Source organism: Nerophis ophidion, linkage group LG10 (assembly GCF_033978795.1).
Source record: "Nerophis ophidion isolate RoL-2023_Sa linkage group LG10, RoL_Noph_v1.0, whole genome shotgun sequence".
Taxonomy (NCBI): domain Eukaryota; kingdom Metazoa; phylum Chordata; class Actinopteri; order Syngnathiformes; family Syngnathidae; genus Nerophis; species Nerophis ophidion.
In genome coordinates this window covers 39,708,380-39,728,283 of record NC_084620.1, presented here as the reverse complement: position 1 = coordinate 39,728,283, position 19,904 = coordinate 39,708,380, and the positions used below count along the sequence as shown (strand labels likewise).

Below are 19,904 nucleotides of genomic sequence, written 5' to 3'. Positions count from 1 at the left end.
ACACATGGTGAAAGGTGCTTTTTTTTGTATGTTTTTTTTTTTTTAACTGCTCCCGACCTTCATTTGTTGATTATTTTTTAAATTCACTTTGTCAACATCGTGCTTTCTCCACAATAGATTTCAGTGTTAAGCTAATTTCCATCTGTTAAACATCACCTTTTATGTCAAATATGGCATAAGCGACGTTTCACATAAATCATGTCTGTTGTAAAAATACAGTTCATACAGAGCTTTTGCTAAGAGCCGTTAGTACATACAATATCAATGCATCTTGTTTACTTTGTATCGTGTTGCAAAGAGCTTGTTTAAAAAGCACCTAGGGCTGTCCAACATAAGTCAACTTGTGTGAATTATCACTAAGGATATTGCAATAGTCATGGAAACATGCAAATTAGTCACACTTTATTTTGACTTGCTTTCAATCAGTGTCAAGATGAGTGGCAAATTACACTCCCAATTTTGGATTTAGATAAAACTAAGTTTAGTGGTCAATTGTACGGAATATGTACTGTACTGTGCAGTCTACTAATAAAAGTTTCAAACCTGAACAGTTTTTTCCCCTCGGCCATCAGGCACATGAACAATAGCTCAGTCTACTCAGTGGCCTGGTGGTTAGAGTGTCCGCCCTGAGATTGGTAGGTTGTGAGTTCAAACCCTGGCCGAGTCATACCAAAGACTATAAAAATGGGACCCGTTACCTCCCTGCTTGGCACTCAGCATCAAGGGTTAGAATTGGGGGTTAAATCACCAGAAATCATTCCCGGGCGTGGCACCCTGATGCCCACTGCTCCCCTCACATCCCAGGATGTGGAACAAGGGGATGGGTCAAATGCAGATGACACATTTCACCACACCTGGTGTGTGTGTGACAATCATTGGTACTTTAACTCAGTTATTACCTATTCTGTTATGTGTTTTATGTTGCATGATTGCACCAAGTTAAATTCCTAGTTTGTGAACCTGTTCTTAAGCAATGGCAACAAAAAACTATTCTGATTCTGACTAATAAACTAAGATTAACCCAAATTTAAAAAAAAAATTGACTACGCTACTATGAATCATAAATTACTAGTAGCACAGTAACCTTGTTTTTTTCTTTTTTTTCCCTCCAGCAGGACATAATGTTTATTTTTTTTCCTTCTGTAAGCTGCACGAAAAATGTCAAAGAGAACAAGGGCAGACAAAGTCAGACTCGGCGTGACAGAGGAAGTTTTGATACTGAGAAACAAACCCGAGTCTTTTCCTCTCGCTCTCGGTTGTGTCGAGGCTGGCTTTGTGTGACCTTTTGAGACCTTTTTTTTTTTTCTTCTGCGGCGTTGCCGTAACGTGTTACACACAAACACCAAACTCCTCCACGAACCTGCCCGCGCAAATGAATAAGAAAGGCGAGTAGTGAAAATGAATAACAAAATATGTAGTACTCCTCTGCGTCTTTCTTTTTTTAACGCATTGTGCTTGAAGTACGTTGTAACTGTTGCTACTAGTTATTATTATAATTTGTTTTATTTCTCTAAAAACAGAATGAGTTAAGTTCATAAAAGGGAATTTAAATCAAAATGTATAAAAGTTCATAAGAAGGCTTTATTTAAGTTACTATGGTTAAAAATGTAATTTCATGCCTTTTTGTTGGGTTTGTGGGCATGCATTTGTTTTGAAGTGTCTCGATTAGTCTGTGAACGGATATAAGGAAGCTACTTCCGGGTATGAGTGAACATCTGTTTGATGCAATGAGAAGGGATAAAGAGAGCGACTGATGGTAACAAGGACTAAAAAGTGTCAAAAGGACTTTCAGCGTTTGGGCTACAAGAGCCAGAAGATCACAATTTCCTCCTAAAAGAAGCATGCAGGCCAACGGGGTATTTGTCATTACTGTTTGTATTTTACTTCGGTAAAATGTTTGAGCCATTTTTACGTTTGTAACGTGCTTTATTTTATTAACAGTTTTCACGGTGAATTGAAGGGAAAGAAAGCCTTCAATAAATCAGTCAAAGAAAGCCATTGTGTCAGTGCTATGTGGAGGGAGTTACATACGTCCTCTTCTTCCATTTTAAAACAAACGCTCACAGAATGTTCAAAAGCTTTCATTTTGATGGAAAGACACAGCTGTAAAGTTATAGGAAGCTGTCCAATTGAAGCCTTCTCTTCTGTATGTAGGACTAAGCCAGGGGTCGGCAACAGAAAACATTGAAAGAGGACCAAAAATACAAAAAACAAATCTGAGGCCGCAAAAAATTAAAAGCCATATACAAGTCTTATAATGAAGGCAACACGTGATGTGTCTATATTAGCTATAAAAGCCTACTATCTAAATGACTGCGTCACAGGCTAAAGCAACTCTTTGTTGACCGAAATGTTGAAATGTAATATTTATTCTACACATTTTTACAACATTAGAAACTATTAGTAAATTAGAAGCTACTCAGAAGGTGAGATAATTCCTGGTAATTACTGGCTTTTAATGGCCAAAGGTATAAATGTGTATTTCTTACTTTAATACTTTTATTACAATCCTTGGCAAGCTGGGTCATGTTTGCTGTGGTCTGGAACAACACGGCATACAAACTATCGGAAATGCAGCCAATATTACATACAGATAATGTGTCATGAGACATGCAAAAAGGATAAAAGGAAATTAAATGAGCTGAAATATAGCTACAAATGAGGCATAATGATGCAATATTTACATAACAGCTAGCCTAAATAGCATGTTAGCATTGATTAGCTTGCACTCATGCACTGACCAAACATGCCTGATTAGCACTCCAACAAGTGAATAACATCAACAAAGCTCACCTTTGTGCATTCCCGCACAGTATAAAAAGTTTGGTTGTCAAAATGAAACGGAGGGGAATACTTTACATGTAAAGAAACTGTTGCGTTACAGTCCAAATCCACCAAAATCAGTAGGACAAAACAATACTCTCATCAGTGAAGCATACACACAAACATATTAAACAACGGGCTTTTCTCACAATTGGGAAGGTTTGTGTCATGTATGTCCTCAAACAAACAAACCCCATTTTTTTTCATCTTTAACCCTTTTTATAAAAATGCTCCAAGGCCTCACCAAAGAGCCGCGAGTTGTTGACCCCCCAACTAATCAATAAGTAGCACTAATAAATCTTTACCAATCAGAAGGCGTATGACCAGACAATTCCTTAAATTAATGGTGACTACAATCATTCATTCAAATCCGAAAAACACAGTTAAAATACAATTTTTTATTGTCCTATATCAGGGGTCACCAACCTTTTTGAAACCAAGAGCTACTTCTTGGGTACTGATTAATATGAAGGGCTTCCAGTTTGATACACACTTAAAAAATTGCCCAAAATAGCCAATTTGCTCAATTTACCTTATATATATACATATATAAAAATGTGTATTTCCGTCTGTCATTCCGTCGTACATTTTTTTTTCCTTTTTACGGAAGGTTTTTTTGTAGAGAATAAATGATGAAAAATACCCTTAATTGAACTGTTTAAAAGAGGAGAAAACAAGAAAAAAATGAAAATTTAATTTTGAAACATAGTTTATCTTCAATTTCGACTCTTTAAAATTAAAAATTCAACCGAAAAAAGAAGAGAAAAACTGGCTAATTTGAATCTTTTTGAAAAAATAAATAATTTATGGAGTATCATTAGTAATTTTTCCTGATTAAGATACATTTTAGAATTTTGATGACATTTTTTAAATAGGTTAAATTCCAATCTGCACTTTGTTAGAATATATAACAAATTGGACCAAGCTATATTTCTAACAAAGACACATTATTTCTTGTAGATTTTCCAGAACAAAAATTTTAAAAGAAATTCAAAAGACTTTGAAATAAGTTTTACATTTGATTCTACAGATTTTCTAGATTTGCCAGAATTTTTGTTTTAAATTTTAATCATAATAAGTTTGAAGAAATATTTCACAAATATTCTTTGTCAAAAAAACTGAATCTAAAATGAAGAATTAAATTAAAATGTATTTATTATTCTTTACAATTAAAAAAAATACTTGAACATTGATTTAAATTGTCAGGAAAGAAGAGGAAGGAATTGAAAAGGCAAAAAGGTATATGTTTTTAAAAATCCTAAAACCATTTTTAAGGTTGTATTTTTTCTCTAAAATTGTCTTTCTGAAAGTTATAAGAAGCAAAGTAAAAAAATAAATGAATTTATTTGAAGAAGTGAAGACCAAGTCTTTAAAATATTTTCTTGGATTTTCAAATTCTATTTGAGTTTTGTCTCTCTTAGGATCAAAAATGTCAAGCAAAGCGAGACCAGCTTGCTAGTAAACAAATAAGATTTAAAAAGTAGAGGCAGCTCACTGGTAAGTGCTGCTATTTGAGCTATTTTTAGAACAGGTCAGCGGGCTACTCATCTGGTCCCTACCTGGTGCCCGCGGGCACCGTGTTGGTGACCCCTGCTCTATATTTAAACTGTGCAGTGATTCAGTGGCCAAACAATATGGAATATACTTGATGGATAAAACCTTGGCCTTGTTTTTGAATGAATACTTGGCCTACTATGCTACTGTACTTGAATATTGTACTTTGAAAGTCACGTTTTTTCTAAGTGGAAAACAAAAAGTATGAGAACCATTGGTGTGTTTCCTCTCGCTTGCACATTTTCCCAAACACATTCTGAGCTTGGGTGTCACCCACAGGAGTGTTTAAAGGTGTGTGTTTGTGGGTTAGTGGGTGGGTGGGTGGGTAACACCACGGGGTGCTGAAAAGGCATCCCTGCAATCTGCTGTACAAAGTCAACACTCCGGCCAGGAAAAAGCATATGTTGTATTGGCAAAAAGTTGATATTGTAGAATGTGATTGGACATTTCGAGGTTGGAAGTAGCAAAGTAGCATTATAAGGCAGGTGTAGACCCTGGAATGTACATTTATGAAATTTAATTAAGTTAAGTTTATGTTAAAGTACCACAAATAGTAACACACATACAAGATGTGGTGAAATTACACTCTGCATTTCACCCATCACCTTCTTCACCCCCTGGGAGGTGAGGGGAGCAGTGAGCAGCAGCGGTGGCCACACTCGGGAATCATTTTGGATGATTTAACCGCCAATTCTAACCCTTAATCAGGCATGTGATTTTTCCGTCTAAAGCCGGAATTCCGTCTTTTTTAATCTCGGGGGAAAAAAAAAAAATATCTTCCGGTTTTTTTTTCCCCCCCGACCCTAAGTCAAGATTCGTTTACTTGCCGATTCGTCTTTTGTAGTCGAGACGTAGTTTATATTACGCCGTAGTTGATTGGTCGATATGTTCCTTGTGACCATTGACCAATCACGACATCTGTTATCAATGATGACGATATTACCGCCATTTTCCAAATGTAAACGATGTCGGTTCTCGAGAGAAAGGACGCTTCACGAGTAAAAGAAATTGATAAACATGTCAAAAATAAGTTTCGATGGAAAGGGAAATCACTGATACTGTTGGGAAGAAGGAAGTTACGACTTTGTTCGGCGATTTTATTCAGAAAATCGATCGTCCCGGAAAAGTCTTGTGCATGTGGTGTCATGATAATATTGACAATGGATCACAAGGTTTCAAGGCTTTGGAAGTACATGCGAAACGCCAAAAACATATGAAACAACTTGAAGCAAGGAAAACGAACTTTTGGATGTCAACCGAAAGTGAGCAAACCTTACGGACTTCATCCTTTGTTTACATCGACAACTGCCGTAGACATCGAGAGGAAAGATCCACCCAAACAACCCACTTCAGTAGCAGACAGGGTAGTTAATAATGAGGTAAGCTAAAACATATTTGCTTGCGAAATGCGCATGTTTGTTTTAAATATTAACCAATTATTGCTTTGCGAAATATAAATGGGTTTTTGTAAAAATAAAAAGCCACGTGAAAATATATTATGAAATTACAGAAATTCAAAGAATCGCGTTATTGATTCCAGTTAACAATTTATTTGAAATCAATTTGCATATAATACTAGAGGCAGAAGTTGGCAGTGAAATCCAAAAAAGAAGCTACAAAAGCAGAGACCAAAATGAAAATTCAGGCTGTTTAGAAATTTGCAAGGAAAGTTCATGTTAGGGCTCTCTGAGCAAGTTAATGTGTGAAGTGAACTGAAGTAATGTGGTATTACTGTAAATCAGGGGTCGGGAACCTTTTTGGCTGAGAAAGCCATGAAAACCAAATATTTCAAAATGTATTTCCGTGAGATCCATATCATATTTTTTAACACTGAATACAACTAAATGCGTGCATTTTTAAGTAAGACCAACATTTTTAGAGTATAATAAGTCTCTTATTCTTTTTCATAACATTGTTATTCTGAAGCTAACCAATAATAAATAAAATGTCATGTCTGTTGATCATGTTTTTGTTTGGCCATGTGCTGTTTGTCTTTTGGACTCTTTAAGTTCCTGTTTTTGTTCCACTCCCTTGTCTGGTTTCCTTGGTTACTCATTTTGTCCACCTGTCTCTGGTGGACAAAATGCCCACTCACCTGCTTCCCGAGCACTAATCAGAGGCAGTATTTAAGCTCGTCTTTGCTAGTCAGTCGCTCTGGCGTCAATGTGATCTTTTCTTGCTCTGTGCTGACTTGTTTCATGCCTTGCCATAGTTTCGTGCTTCATGCCATGCCAAGTAAGTTTTGTTTGATTTATGTTCATAGTCTGTTTATGCGTTAGCTTTCTTCTTAGCCCAAGTTGTGCCTCCGCTGTGAGCGATTTTTGTTTGTATCTTTTTTTTAGTTTAAATTAAGTCATGTTTTTACCTAAATGCCATGTCCTGAGTAGTCTGTCTACCTTCCTGGGAGAACGACCCCGCAGCAAGCTACGACCCCCCCATCGCGACATAAAATACTTCTTACCATTAATGCGACATCTTGAACAGGTGCGGTAGGAAACGGACGGATGAATTTAAGTGCATGAGAATGTTTTATATTTTGAACTTTATTTTTAGCACTGTGTATTCCAGCGGAATTGTTCATAATTATCGTGTTAAGCAATGTCAGCTAAGATTTATCTGAGAGCCAGATGCAGTCATCAAAAGAGCCACATCTGGCTCTAGAGCCATAGGTTCCCTACCCCTGCTGTAAATAAACTGTAGATAATAACACCGATCAATGTGACACCTGTGGTTCTGAAATGAACACAAGATGTAAATATTAGTGACTAAATACTGTTGGGACTGAACCATATACAGTGATTCATTAGGATAATTGGGGTATGTATGTTCTATTAATGATGTTTTCATGTCTTTAAACACTTAAAATATTTTCTTCAAATGGTGCTGTCTTTGTTCATTCTAGCGTGTTAAATTGGTGAAAAACCAGGAGCTTCGGGGGGCGTTGCCCCACTTGTCCCCCCACCAGGGCACCGCCCTGGACCTGGCCTTCGTCCCCCATGCCCCTGGAAATGTTTTCAGTGATTTTCATTGTGGTCAAATCACATGCCTGCTTGATGCAGAGTGCCAAGCAGGGAGAGGTAATAGGCAATGTTCCCTCTAAGGTACGCGCCTGTGCAATTTCACACTGCTCACGCGTCCTCTGCGCACGGCAAATATAGGCCGCGCACAAAATCGAATAAAAAGATAAGCACATAACAGTGTGCACGTCTGCTGTCGCTCACATGTGCGCCGCTCAAGGAGTTTTGGCGTTTGCTCACACATGAATAATTGGAGGGAGAATTTGTAACGGGTCCCATTTTTATAGTCTTTGGTATGACTCGGCCGGCGTTGGAACTCACAACCTCTCGATCTCAGGGCGGAGACTCTAACCACAAGCAGCTGGACAATGGCGACATTTACAGTACACTGCAGAAAGTCAAGTGTTCACAAACAAGAAAAAAAAAAATACAAAAAGTAGGGATATTTTATTTGAATTAAGCAACATTATCTGCCAATAGAACAAGAACATTTGGCTTGTCAAGACTTTCCAAAACAAGTCAAATTAGCTAACCACAATGAACCCAAAAATACATTAAAATAAGTATATTTTCACTAATAACAAGTACACTCCCTGGGGGATGAACTTCCCCCAGGGATCAATAAAGTACTTTCTATTCTATTCTATTCTATATGGATAAGTATTTTCTATTGTTTCATTAAAAATAATACAGCAAAGTCCATTTGGCAGTCATCTGTTTTAATATGACACACCATTGTGTCAAAGTCATGATTTTTTTTTCATGCTTGAAATAAAAAATTATTACTTAAAAAAAGTAGTTTTATACTTTTGAGTGTTGACACAGCTTTGCAACAGTTGATATTCTACTTTCAAGCATGTTTCACTCAATATAGGTCTTAAAATCTCATAAACACTCTGTAATATCTTATTGACCAAAACCCTTAAAACAAGTAAAACACTGTAACATAAAATCTGCTTAGTGAGCGGAATTATCTTATCAGACAGAAAATAGGCAAATATCGCCCTTATTTGAGATATTTCATCTTACTTAGATTTCAGTTTTTGCAGTGTAGCCCTGCTGCAAACTATGTTTGATCCATAAAATGACAATAACACTACTTTTAGTTTCATTACATCTATACTATAGCATTTATGAAATCAAACACGAGACAGAATACGACTCAGCAAGTATTTTTGCTTTGATCAGACTTCCGAAACTGCTCTTTTTCGGTCATTTTCCGCATATGCTGAAATGTATTTCCAGTAGGGTTGTACGGTATACCAGTATCAGCATAGTACCCGCGATACCAATGAATCATATTCGGTACTATACCGCCTCTAAAACGTACCGGTCCACTACCCCACCGCAGAGGAGCATGTTCGTCAGCGCACAAACACAGAGTACTTACAAGAAGACACAGTGTGTAGACAGAAAAGGGAGAACGGACGCATTTTGGCTTATAAACTAAGGATAAAGGTGAAGTTATAACACTGAAACGCCCCCAGGGAGAGGTGCTTGAAGACATGGCTTGCTAGCTCGCCGCTAACGTGGGTCAGCAGTGTTGTAGCGACTTCTAGATCACAAATTTTTGCCTCCACGGCAACAAATACAGTAAATTTCTTACGAGTATCATCCCTGCAGGACAAATAAGAGCTAAACATGCTTCACTACACACCGTAGTTCACCGGCGTCAAAATGTAAACAAACACCAAACTGACATCCACTGTAATGATACCAAGTACAGGAGCGTATCTAGTCGATACTACTATGATTACATCAATATTTTTTAGCGTCACAAAATCTTCTTTCATTTTTTAAAATTGTATATTGTGTTTTTGAACTCAGGAAATATGTCCCCGGACACATGAAGACTTTGATTATGACCAATGATCCAATGATACACTGATCCAGTAACAACTTGGTATCGGATTGATACCGGAATTTGTGGTATCATCCAAAACTAATGTAAAGTATCCAAACAACAGAAGAATAAGTGAATATTACATTTTAACAGAAGTGTAGATAGAACATGTTAAAAGAGAAAGTAAGCAGATATTGAGAGTAAATGAACAAGTAGATTAATACATTTTACAGTTTGTCCATCATAATGTTGACAAAATAATAGAATGATAAATGACACAATATGTTACTGCATATGTCAGCAGCTAAATTAGGAGCCTTTGTTTGCGTACTTAGTAATAAAAGACAAGTTGTCTTGTATGTTCACTATTTTATTTAAGGGCAAACTTGCAATAAGAAACATTTGTTTAATGTACCCTAAGATCTTTTGTTAAAATAAATCGAATAATGCCATTTTTTTGTGGTCCCCTTTATTTACAAAAGTACCGAAAAGTATCGAAAAATAACTTTGGTACCGATACAAAAATATTGGTATGAAGACAACACTAATTACCACATTTAAATGTTTGCTGTCTACTATTTTCCCCCACATATTAAGCACACAGGTGAACCAACCTTGTCAATGAATCTGGCCATGAAGCAATAAATGTTGTATTTTCCTCAGAAATGTTTCTCTTTTTTTAACCTGTCCATTGCTGATTTACCAGGGGGTTGACCACTAAAAACAGTACGGTTGCTTGGCAGCCAAAGATGACGCATAGTGGCAACCCACGGTTCTTCAGTGGCTACCTGGAGCATTTTTTATAAATGATTTAAAATGGAAAAATGGGGGTGAAATAATTTTATATGCATGGTTTTTGTTTGAGGACAAACGTCACACAAACATTCCCAATTGTTAGGAATCTCAATGTTAATAGGTTTGTGTTTAATTTTTTTGTCCTATTAATTTTGGCAGTTCTTGAACTCACCACAGTGTGGACTGTGATGCAATAGTTTGTTTCGTTGTAAAATCTTCCACTCCTTCTTGTCTCATTTTATAATAGAGAATAGATAGAAAGTACTTTATTGAACCATGGGGAAATTTAGCACCACAGTTGGACAATAATAATAATAAATCATATAACATATATAATATATTATACATATACTATATAATACATAATATATGAATAATATAAATATAGTATACATATATTCTACATTTAAGTTTGTTGTCCAAACATTTTATGCTGTGCGTGAATGCACAAAGGTGAGCTTTGTTGATGTTATTGACTTGTTATGGATTGCTAGTCAGGCATATTTGGTCACTGCATGACTGCAAGCTAATCAATGCTAACATGCTATTTAGGCTAGCTGTATGTAGATATTGCATCATTATGCCTCTTTTGTAGCTATATTTGAGCTCATTTAATATCCTTTATGTTGATCCTCTTTGTATATAATTTAGTTTTGCATACCTCATGACACATTATCAGTATGTAATATTGGCTGCATTTCAGATAGTTGTTGGTGTGCCATGTTGTTCCAGACCACAGCAAACGTTGCCATGTTGTTCCAGACCACAGCAAACGTTAGCTAGCATGCCAAAGACTATGGTAAATCCATTAGAAGAAGACAGCCATGTCTTCCATGAATTGATTAACGTGGACCCCGACTTAAACAAGTTGAAAAACTTATTCGGGTGTTACCATTTAGTGTTTAATTGTTCGGAATATGTACTGTACTGTGTAATCTACTTATAAAAGTTTCAATCAATCAATCAAAAAAGCCTGCCGTTTACTTTAACTTGGACACACACATCTACACTTTTGGCCATTAAAGGCGAGTAATTTCCAGGAGTTATTTCACCTTCTGAGTAGCCTCTGATGAACTAATGGTTTCTAATGTTGTAAAAATGTGCAAGATAAATATTACATTTCAACATTTCCTTCAACCATAATTTGCTTCAACCAGTGACACGTAGTCATCTTGATAGTCGGCTATTATAGCTGTCGGGTTCAAACACTGATGACATCTATTAAACAAGACAAGAAGCAAAGAATGAAACAGAGACAGAATTCCATTTGGAACAATTGAGGAGAAACGTGTCGACCTGTAACCTCTTACAGTGTCACCCATGCTCTCGCGAAAGATTGTTTTTCTCCCCCTTTATTTGGACTTTCTCTGACCACATGTCAACAGCTGTTTCTAAGGGACGAGGGTCGTATACAGTTCACAGTAAAGGCCGTAAAACAGTTCAAAAAAAGGTTCGTAAAACAGTTCAAAAAAGGAGGTTCAAGCGATGCCGTCAGGCGGTACTGCATCAAAAACCGACATCAGTGTGTAAAGGATATCACCACATGGGCTCAGGAACACTTCATAAAACCACTGTCAGTAACTACAGCTGGTTGCTACATCTGTAAGTGCAAGTTAAAACTCTGCTATGCAAAGCAAAACCCATTTATCAACAACACCAAGGAACGCCGCCGGGTTCGCTGGGACCGAGCTCGTCTAAGATGGATTGATGCAAAGTGGAAAAATGTTCTGTGGTCTGACGAGTCCACATTTCAAATTATATTTGGAAACTGTGGACGTGGTTTCCTCCAGAACAAAGAGGAAAATAACCATCCTGATTGTTCTAGGCGCAAAGTTCAAAAGCCAGGATCTGTGATGGTATGGGGGTGTATTAGTTCCCAAGGCATGGATAATTTACACATCAGTGAAGGCACCATTAATGATGAATGGTACATACAGGTTTTGGAGCAACATATGTTGTCATCCAAGCAACGTTATCATTGACGCCCCTGCTTATTTCAGCAAGACAATGCCAAGCCACGCGTTACAACAGCGTGGTTTCGTAGTAAAAGAGTCCAGGTACTTTCCTGGCCTGCCTGCAGTCCAGACCTGTCTCCCATCGAAAATGTGTGTCGCATTATGAAGCGTAAAATACGACTGTGGAGACCTCGGACTGTTGAACGACTGAAGCTCTACATAAAACAAGAATGGGAAAGAATTCCACTTTCAAAGCTTCAACAATTAGTTTCCTCAGTTCCCAAACGTTTATTGAGTGTTGTTAAAAGAAAAGGTGATGTAACACAGTGGTGAACATGCCCTTTCCCAACTACTTTGGCATGTGTTGCAGCAATGAAATTCTAAGTTAATTATTATTTGCAAAAAAAAACAAAGTTTATGAGTTTGAACATCATATATCTTGTCTTTGTAGTGCATTCAACTGAATATGGGTTGAAAAGGTTGTGCAAATCATTGTATTCTGTTTATATTTACATCTAACACAATTTCCCAACTCATTTGGAAACAGGGTTTGTAGTATCATTAGGACATGCAAACTTCTCTACCACGATAAGGTGGCAGCTCAGAGAGGAGTCATCTTAAGTGCACTTTTAAATATTTGTACTGAAATCAGTTGACTTCATGCACTGAGAGATGAGTAAACAAAAACGAAACAAAGTTGGTAACGGAAAGAGCTGTACGTGTGTGCGTTGCGGAGGGGGGGGGGGGGGGGGGGGTGTAGTTAAAGATAGCAGAGAGGAGGGAGATCCGTCAGCGTTTGTTTCCTCAGGATGTGGTTACCACGACAACCCAGAGCGACAGCATCACTCCGCCGTTCCTCTTGACACCTGTGTCCAATTGTATAGGCGAACACGTGTGGTTGTGTGTGTGTGTGTGTGTGTGTGTGTGTGTGTGTGTGTGTGTGTGTGTGTGTGTGTGTGTGTGTGTGTGTGTGTGTGTGTGTGTGTGTGCGTGCGCGTGTTCCTTTTGCCTCCTTTGTGCATGACAGTGTTTTTCACAAAAATATCCAGATCACGGCGATGATGTGAGAGGCTGACAGAGTCGAAGAGGGCAGGCGAGTCAGACCCAACAACCACAAAAGCTGGTAAGAAAAAGACAGGCGGAGAAGTCAACTTTGCTTTTGTGCTTTTGTGTTGATTTTCAAGCTCTCGCCGTGCTGACTTGCTGCCCTCTTTAGGAACATCAAGTGCAACGTGAGGCTGTGCAGATCCGAGATGCACTTTCTCGCTTTTTGCTGCCTAACTTCCAATATTTATCCGATTGCAATAACATTCATTTTGACAAATGCTGGGCTGTGTGCAGATTAAACGAGAGAATTTCCTGGAAGCTCCTTGAAATGAGGACCGACACTCTCCGAAAAAAAGGTACGCGAGCCTACTTTAGGGTTAAGGGATGAGTTGTCCAAATGTTTTGCCCACGTTGATACATGTGCATTAAGGATGCTAAAACCAATGTGCAGCATATGCTAAGCTACCTCAACCACATATGTACACCTCAGCTTTGTATTATAGTGACTAAGCAAATAAGTGTAATATACAATTACAGGCCTCCAATTTGAACTTTTTAAGGTCAAGGCAAGTGTTGCTTTGAAGGAGGGCTCATATTTTACAGCACCAAGGCAAACATTATTTTCTTTCGAGGCACGGGCTCCAAAGCATGCATGCATGTTTGTGTGTGTGTGTGTGTGTGTGTGTGTGTGTGTGTATGTGTGTGTGTGTGTGTGTGTGTGTGTGTATATATATATATATATATATATATATATATATATATATATATATATATATATATACATGTATATCTATATATATCCATATATATATATACACATACATACATACATACATATATGTATATATATATATATATACATACACACACAATATATATATTCATATATATATCTATATATATCCATATATATCCATCCATTTTCTACCGCTTATTCCCTTTTGGGGTCGCGACCCCCCCACCCAAAAAAAGGGAATAAACAGTAGAAAATGTATATATATATATATATGGATACACACATATACATGCATCCAGTTTTCTTATTCATTATTAATATAAACTTGTCAGCTTTTTGTCCTTTCATGATGCCTTTATCACTATTTTTACATTTTGATAGAGGGAGGGTTTTTTTGTGATATTTATTTATTGTACATCAATCAATCAATCAATCAATGTTTATTTATATAGCCCCAAATCACAAATGTCTCAAAGGACTGCACAAATCATTACGACTACAACATCCTCGGAAGAACCCACAAAAGGGCAAGGAAAACTCACACCCAGTGGGCAGGGAGAATTCACATTCAGTGGGACGCCAGCGACAATGCTGACTATGAGAAACCTTGGAGAGGACCTCAGATGTGGGCAACCCCCCCCCCTCTAGGGGACCGAAAGCAATGGATGTCGAGCGGGTCCAACATGATACTGTGAAAGTTCAATCCATAGTGGCTCCAAGACAGCAGCGAGAGTCCCGTCCACAGGAAACCATCTGAAGCGGATCAGCAGCGTAGAGATGTCCCCAACCGATACAGGCGAGCGGTCCATCCTGGGTCCCGACGAGCGGTCCATCCTGGGTCTCGACTCTGGACAGTCAGTACTTCATCCATGGTCATCGGACCGGACCCCCTCCACAAGGGAGGGGGGGACATAGGAGAAAGAAAAGAAGCGGCAGATCAACTGGTCTAAAAAGGAGGTCTATTTAAAGGCTAGAGTATACAAATGAGTTTTAAGATGAGACTTAAATGCTTCTACTGAGGTAGCATCTCGAACTGTTACCGGGAGGGCATTCTAGAGTACTGGAGCCCGAACGGAAAACGCTCTATAGCCCGCAGACTTTTTTTGAGCTCTAGGAATCACTAATAAGCCGGAGTCTTTTGAACGCAGATTTCTTGCCGGGACATACGGTACAATACAATCGGCAAGATAGGCTGGAGCTAGACCGTGTAGTATTTTATACGTAAGTAATAAAACCTTAAAGTCACATCTTAAGTGCACAGGAAGCCAGTGCAGGTGAGCCAGTACAGGCGTAATATGATCAAACTTTCTTGTTCTTGTCAAAAGTCTAGCAGCCGCATTTTGTACCAACTGTAATCTTTTAATGCTAGACATGGGGAGACCCGAAAATAATACGTTACAGTAATCGAGACGAGACGTAACAAACGCATGGATAATGATCTCGGCGTCTTTAGTGGACAAAATGGAGCGAATTTTAGCGATATTACGGAGATGAAAGAAGGCCGTTTTAGTAACGCTTTTAATGTGTGACTCAAAGGAGAGAGTTGGGTCGAAGATAATACCCAGATTTTTTACAGAGTCACCTTGTTTTATTATTTGGTTGTCAAATGTTAAAGTTGTATTATTAAATAGAGGTCGGTGTCTAGCAGGACCGATAATCAGCATTTCCGTTTTTTTGGCATTAAGTTGCAAAAAGTTAGCGGACATCCATTGTTTAATTTCATTAAGACACGCTTCCAACTGACTACAAACATGGTAATTGCTATATATTGTATGTATGATATAGACATAATATAATATAATATATCAGTATATATAATATACTGGACTTATATTATGTAAATTTTACGTATACATTTTATATTTCTATATTTAGTCTATTTATACCTGCATTGTCCTTTTCATCCTTACACTTTCCATCATTGTAACTGAGCTACAATGCGGAACAATTTCCCTTGAGGATCACTAAAGTTTGTCTAAGTCTAAATCTAAGTTTTTAAGTTATGTGCTTGAACTGAACTCTCGCGGCTGTGTTGGAGCCACTATGGATTGAACTTTCACAGTATCATGTTAGACCCGCTCGACATCCATTGCTTTCGGTCCCCTAGAGATGGGGGGTTGCCCACATCTGAGGTCCTCTCCAAGGTTTCTCATAGTCAGCATTGTCACTGGCGTCCCACTGGATGTGAATTCTCTCTGCCCACTGGGTGTGAGTTTTCCTTGCCCTTTTGTGGGTTCTTCCGAGGATGTTGTAGTCGTAATGATTTGTGCAGTCCTTTGAGACATTTGTGATTTGGGGCTATATAAATAAACATTGATTGATTGATTGATTGATGTACATGTAGATGTTGTATCGGGAGAGATCCATTAAAAGTTTGAGCAGAAACATGTCGTATAGGAATTAACTAGACACAATAAAACATTAATAGGATGTTGTGTCACATGAATGTTTTTTGAAGTAGTACCTTTGTGACATGAAAAAAACACAAGTAATGCAAAAAACAAAACCTGGTGTCTATTTTTTGATATTGAAATAAAACACAAAGCAGTTTGGCCAATGAGGATGATGTCTAATAAACAAAAGTTGTTCTTCTCTTTGGCCAACAAAAATAAAGCTCAGTGACACCTCTCACAACGAGAACACATTCTTCACAGCCTTGATTTAATTCGATGAGATGACAAAACCTTTGAGCTAGTATTGATGTTATTTGAACACTGATACAGTTTGCTATTAAATAAAAGGAGGAGTGAGCATCCCAGTGAACAAAGTTAAAACTTTATAAACAAGTTGTGACAACGTGCAAAATATCTAATAGTTTTCTCCTTCGCTGTATACTTTTAGTGGGGGGACTGTCTCCTATACTGTCCACACCTGTGTCCATCTAACAGCAGTGCTTTCTTAAACGCACGGCAGAAAGCGAGGGAAAATGACGCTAAATCAGGCGCTTGGCTCCGTTTACGCCGAGGGGAAATCTCCCGAGCAAAGTCTGTGTCCTTAGTCCACCATGATTATCAAGCCAAACGACGCTAGTGCGCATGCGCCTGACTTCCTGTTGCTTAAAATGCATTGATTAATGACGTTTTTTCTGTAATCTAAAAATTAGATGGAAATACTAACCGTCTGGAATTTTATTGCAAATTATCATCATAATGTTTACTGTTACATCCCTAGTCCATTACCAAGTAAAAAGCCAATGTTCTTGCCGCAGATGTTTGTCAACTGTTTCGGGCTTTTGGCAAATGAGGAGGGGGGTCGCAGCTTTTGTAGCAGTTGCCGTGGTTAAATTCGAGCCCTGCAATTATGTATCGGAATACTAATGACTTATTTTCTTTTTTTGTTAAATGATATGCCAATGAAAAAAACAAGCTGTAAGCCAAAAAGGCTCCCAGGCCACACTTTGGACGCCTTATGGAAAACAATATTTGAACTTATGGGGACCATTACGTATCTTTTTAAGGGTAAAAAAAAAAAATAATACAAATAAACAATGCTATTTTTTTGTATTGGAACTAAAAGGATAATAATTTAGACTGAGGTCTACATTTATCGTTTTAGTGTTTTCTGACAGAGTTGAAGTATAAGCATGCATCACACTAATAATATAAAAGCAGAGGTGGGTAGAGAAGCCAGAAATTGTACTCAAGTATACTGTTACTTTAGAGATTTATTACTCAAGTAAAAGCAAGGAGTAGTCACCCAAATATTTACTTGAGTAAAAGTAAAAAAACCTCATTATACTATTGACTAAGTTTTATATTTATGAATGTAAGTTTCTCAATACCCGACCTGTTTTTTGTGCCTTTAAAAAAGATTTAGAACTCCACAGTAAAACACTCTACCTCTAACAACCAAAAAGCTGTGAAAACGATGATGCTGTGTTCCAAATGTAAGTTATTTACTGAGAATGAGTGAGCCTATGGCTTTGCACTTTGTTGATTTTATATATATATATTTTTTTTGCATTCTATTTTACTTACCCCCTGGGGCTGTTTTGTACGGTTTTTATACTGTTTTGTACTGTTTTTGTACTTACTTTGATTATTATTTTCAACTTTGTAAATGTTTAAATTCATAAAGAAAGGTTTATAAAAATAAAAAAAATAGTGCAGTTAATCATGTGACCGCCTGGCTCGGTTTGATTGATGAAACGGAGTCAAACGTCACCAGTGACTGCAGTTGATTGGTGAAACGGAGTCAAACTTCACTAGTGACTGTATTTGATTGGTGAAACGCAGGCATGTGATGGATCCTACGTTGAAGGTCTGTCTGACAAAACAAAACAAAGCATGCATTAACAGATTGATAAAAATCAGTAGGGAGCTGAATGTCGATAAATGGAGCGGAGTAAAATATATATATACTCAAATAAAAGTAAAAATATGTTGAATTAAAACTACTCTTAGAAGTACAATTTATCCCAAAAGTTACTCAAGTAGATGTAACGGAGTAAATGTAGCGCGTTACCACCCACCTCTGTATAAAACGATATACCACACACAATTGTCATATGTCAACTTAAGACCCAGCTTTCATCTCAATAATTACAATTTTAACTGAAACAACAAATCCAGTGAACGTGTCTGATTTGTATAGTTCAGTAAAACTGAAACTGGGAAATTATTGTCCTGCCCATCCATCTTTCTTTCAGAATGAATGGCCGAGTTGTTATGACGTTAACCAGTGACATCAGTGACCTAGATTCAAATGTTTTTTTAGTTTTTAAAATGAAATGAAAATCCCTTAGATAGATAATACTTAATTGATTCCTTCAGCAGAGTTGCCTCAGGAAAATTTTAAATTATTTGTTTTATGCTTGTGAACTGTGTTGAGCAGTTTGGCGAGGAATTCTCGCAATAACTTTAAATAAACACCCTGTTAGATATCTAAACATATTTGGGGAGAATTGATGACAGAAAATAATGTTTGATCTTAAATAAATGGACAAAAAGCAGGTATCCAGTAGAGACGGCAGGGGCTCGGGCACCACTGGGGGTCCATCTGTGCGCCTACCTGTTCAAGCAGTGGCTAGCGTGTCTGCCTCATATTCAGAAGTGTATGTTTAACGAGAAAATTTTGACACTACTAAAGTGGATGGCTACCAAAAGCGCTTTATTGCAGTGAAACTTGCCAAGGGGACATGTAACCAAATATTAACATTGCTGTATGTATACTTTTGACCCAGCAGATTTGTTCAAATTTTCAGTAGACCCATTATAAATTCATAAAAGAACCAAACTTCATGAATGTTTTTTGTGACCAACAAGTTTGTGCTCCAATCACTCTATCACAGAAAAAATGAGAGTTGTAGAACTTATTGGAAACTCAAGACAGCCGTGACATTATGTTCTTTTACAAGTGTATGTAAACTTTTGACCACGACTGTAGTTGTGTCAAGACGTGGACTTTGGTGCAAAGCGACTGGATCAGACATGGCGTGAAGGTAAAAACATGATTTTAATCTTAACTCAAAAAAAAGGAACAAACGAAAGACGCTCTCAGCAGATGTTAAAAACTTGGCTAAGAAAACAAAACTACCTCAAAGGCAAAATTATGGACATAAAACAAAACTTGCAAATTATGGCGTGAATAAAGAAAACTTACTTGGAATGAGAAAAGAGCATGAAAAAGAGCAGCATGGATCATCAGTATGAATAACGAGGGTGATGTCGCCAGCCTGACTGCCTGGCAACGACAGGCTTAAATAGAGGTGACGTGATTAACAACAGGTGCGCGAGTCCAAATAAATCAGGTGCGTGACATGAGGACAGGTGAAAACTAACGGGTTGTCATGGAAACAAAGCAGGGAGTGAAAAAGCAGGAACTGACAAAGTGCAAAAACCAAACAGAACATAGCCAAACTAAACATGAGCACCAAGACATTACAAGTTGCATATGTGTGTGTGTTTGTGTTTGGTATCTGTGTCCGTGTGTACATATGTGATAATGGGGTCTGTGGGTCAGCGGAGTATTGTTTTTAACTTTATAAAACACTTTTCATTGCATTTCTTTTACGTTTGAAAAGTGCTTTATGAATAAAGTGTGATTGATGGATTGATGCTTGACAAATATCTGCATCTTTCCTAGTTAAACACCATGGAGGACATCTCATACGCTCCCCGCTTTGCCAATTTCCA

At 37.6% G+C, this 19,904-nt stretch overlaps 1 protein-coding gene across 3 annotated transcripts in view; it reads left to right on the top strand.

Moving 5' to 3' along the window:
- The first annotated feature begins 117 nt into the window (after positions 1 to 117).
- The window catches only part of LOC133560791 (uncharacterized), a 48,553-nt gene continuing 28,766 nt past the window's right edge, over positions 118 to 19,904 (top strand). For 2 of the 3 annotated variants that reach the window (XM_061913720.1, XM_061913722.1), the window contains exons 1-4: positions 118 to 1,856; positions 13,037 to 13,110; positions 13,329 to 13,390; positions 19,855 to 19,904. The exon at positions 19,855 to 19,904 is cut by the window's right edge and continues 761 nt beyond it. In XM_061913720.1, coding sequence (XP_061769704.1) covers positions 19,864 to 19,904 — 41 coding nt within the window. In that variant the 5' untranslated portion in view covers positions 118 to 1,856; positions 13,037 to 13,110; positions 13,329 to 13,390; positions 19,855 to 19,863. Of the gene's footprint in view, positions 1,857 to 13,036; positions 13,111 to 13,203; positions 13,391 to 19,854 lie in introns of all 3 variants that reach the window. The other variant, XM_061913721.1, reaches the window with a different exon arrangement.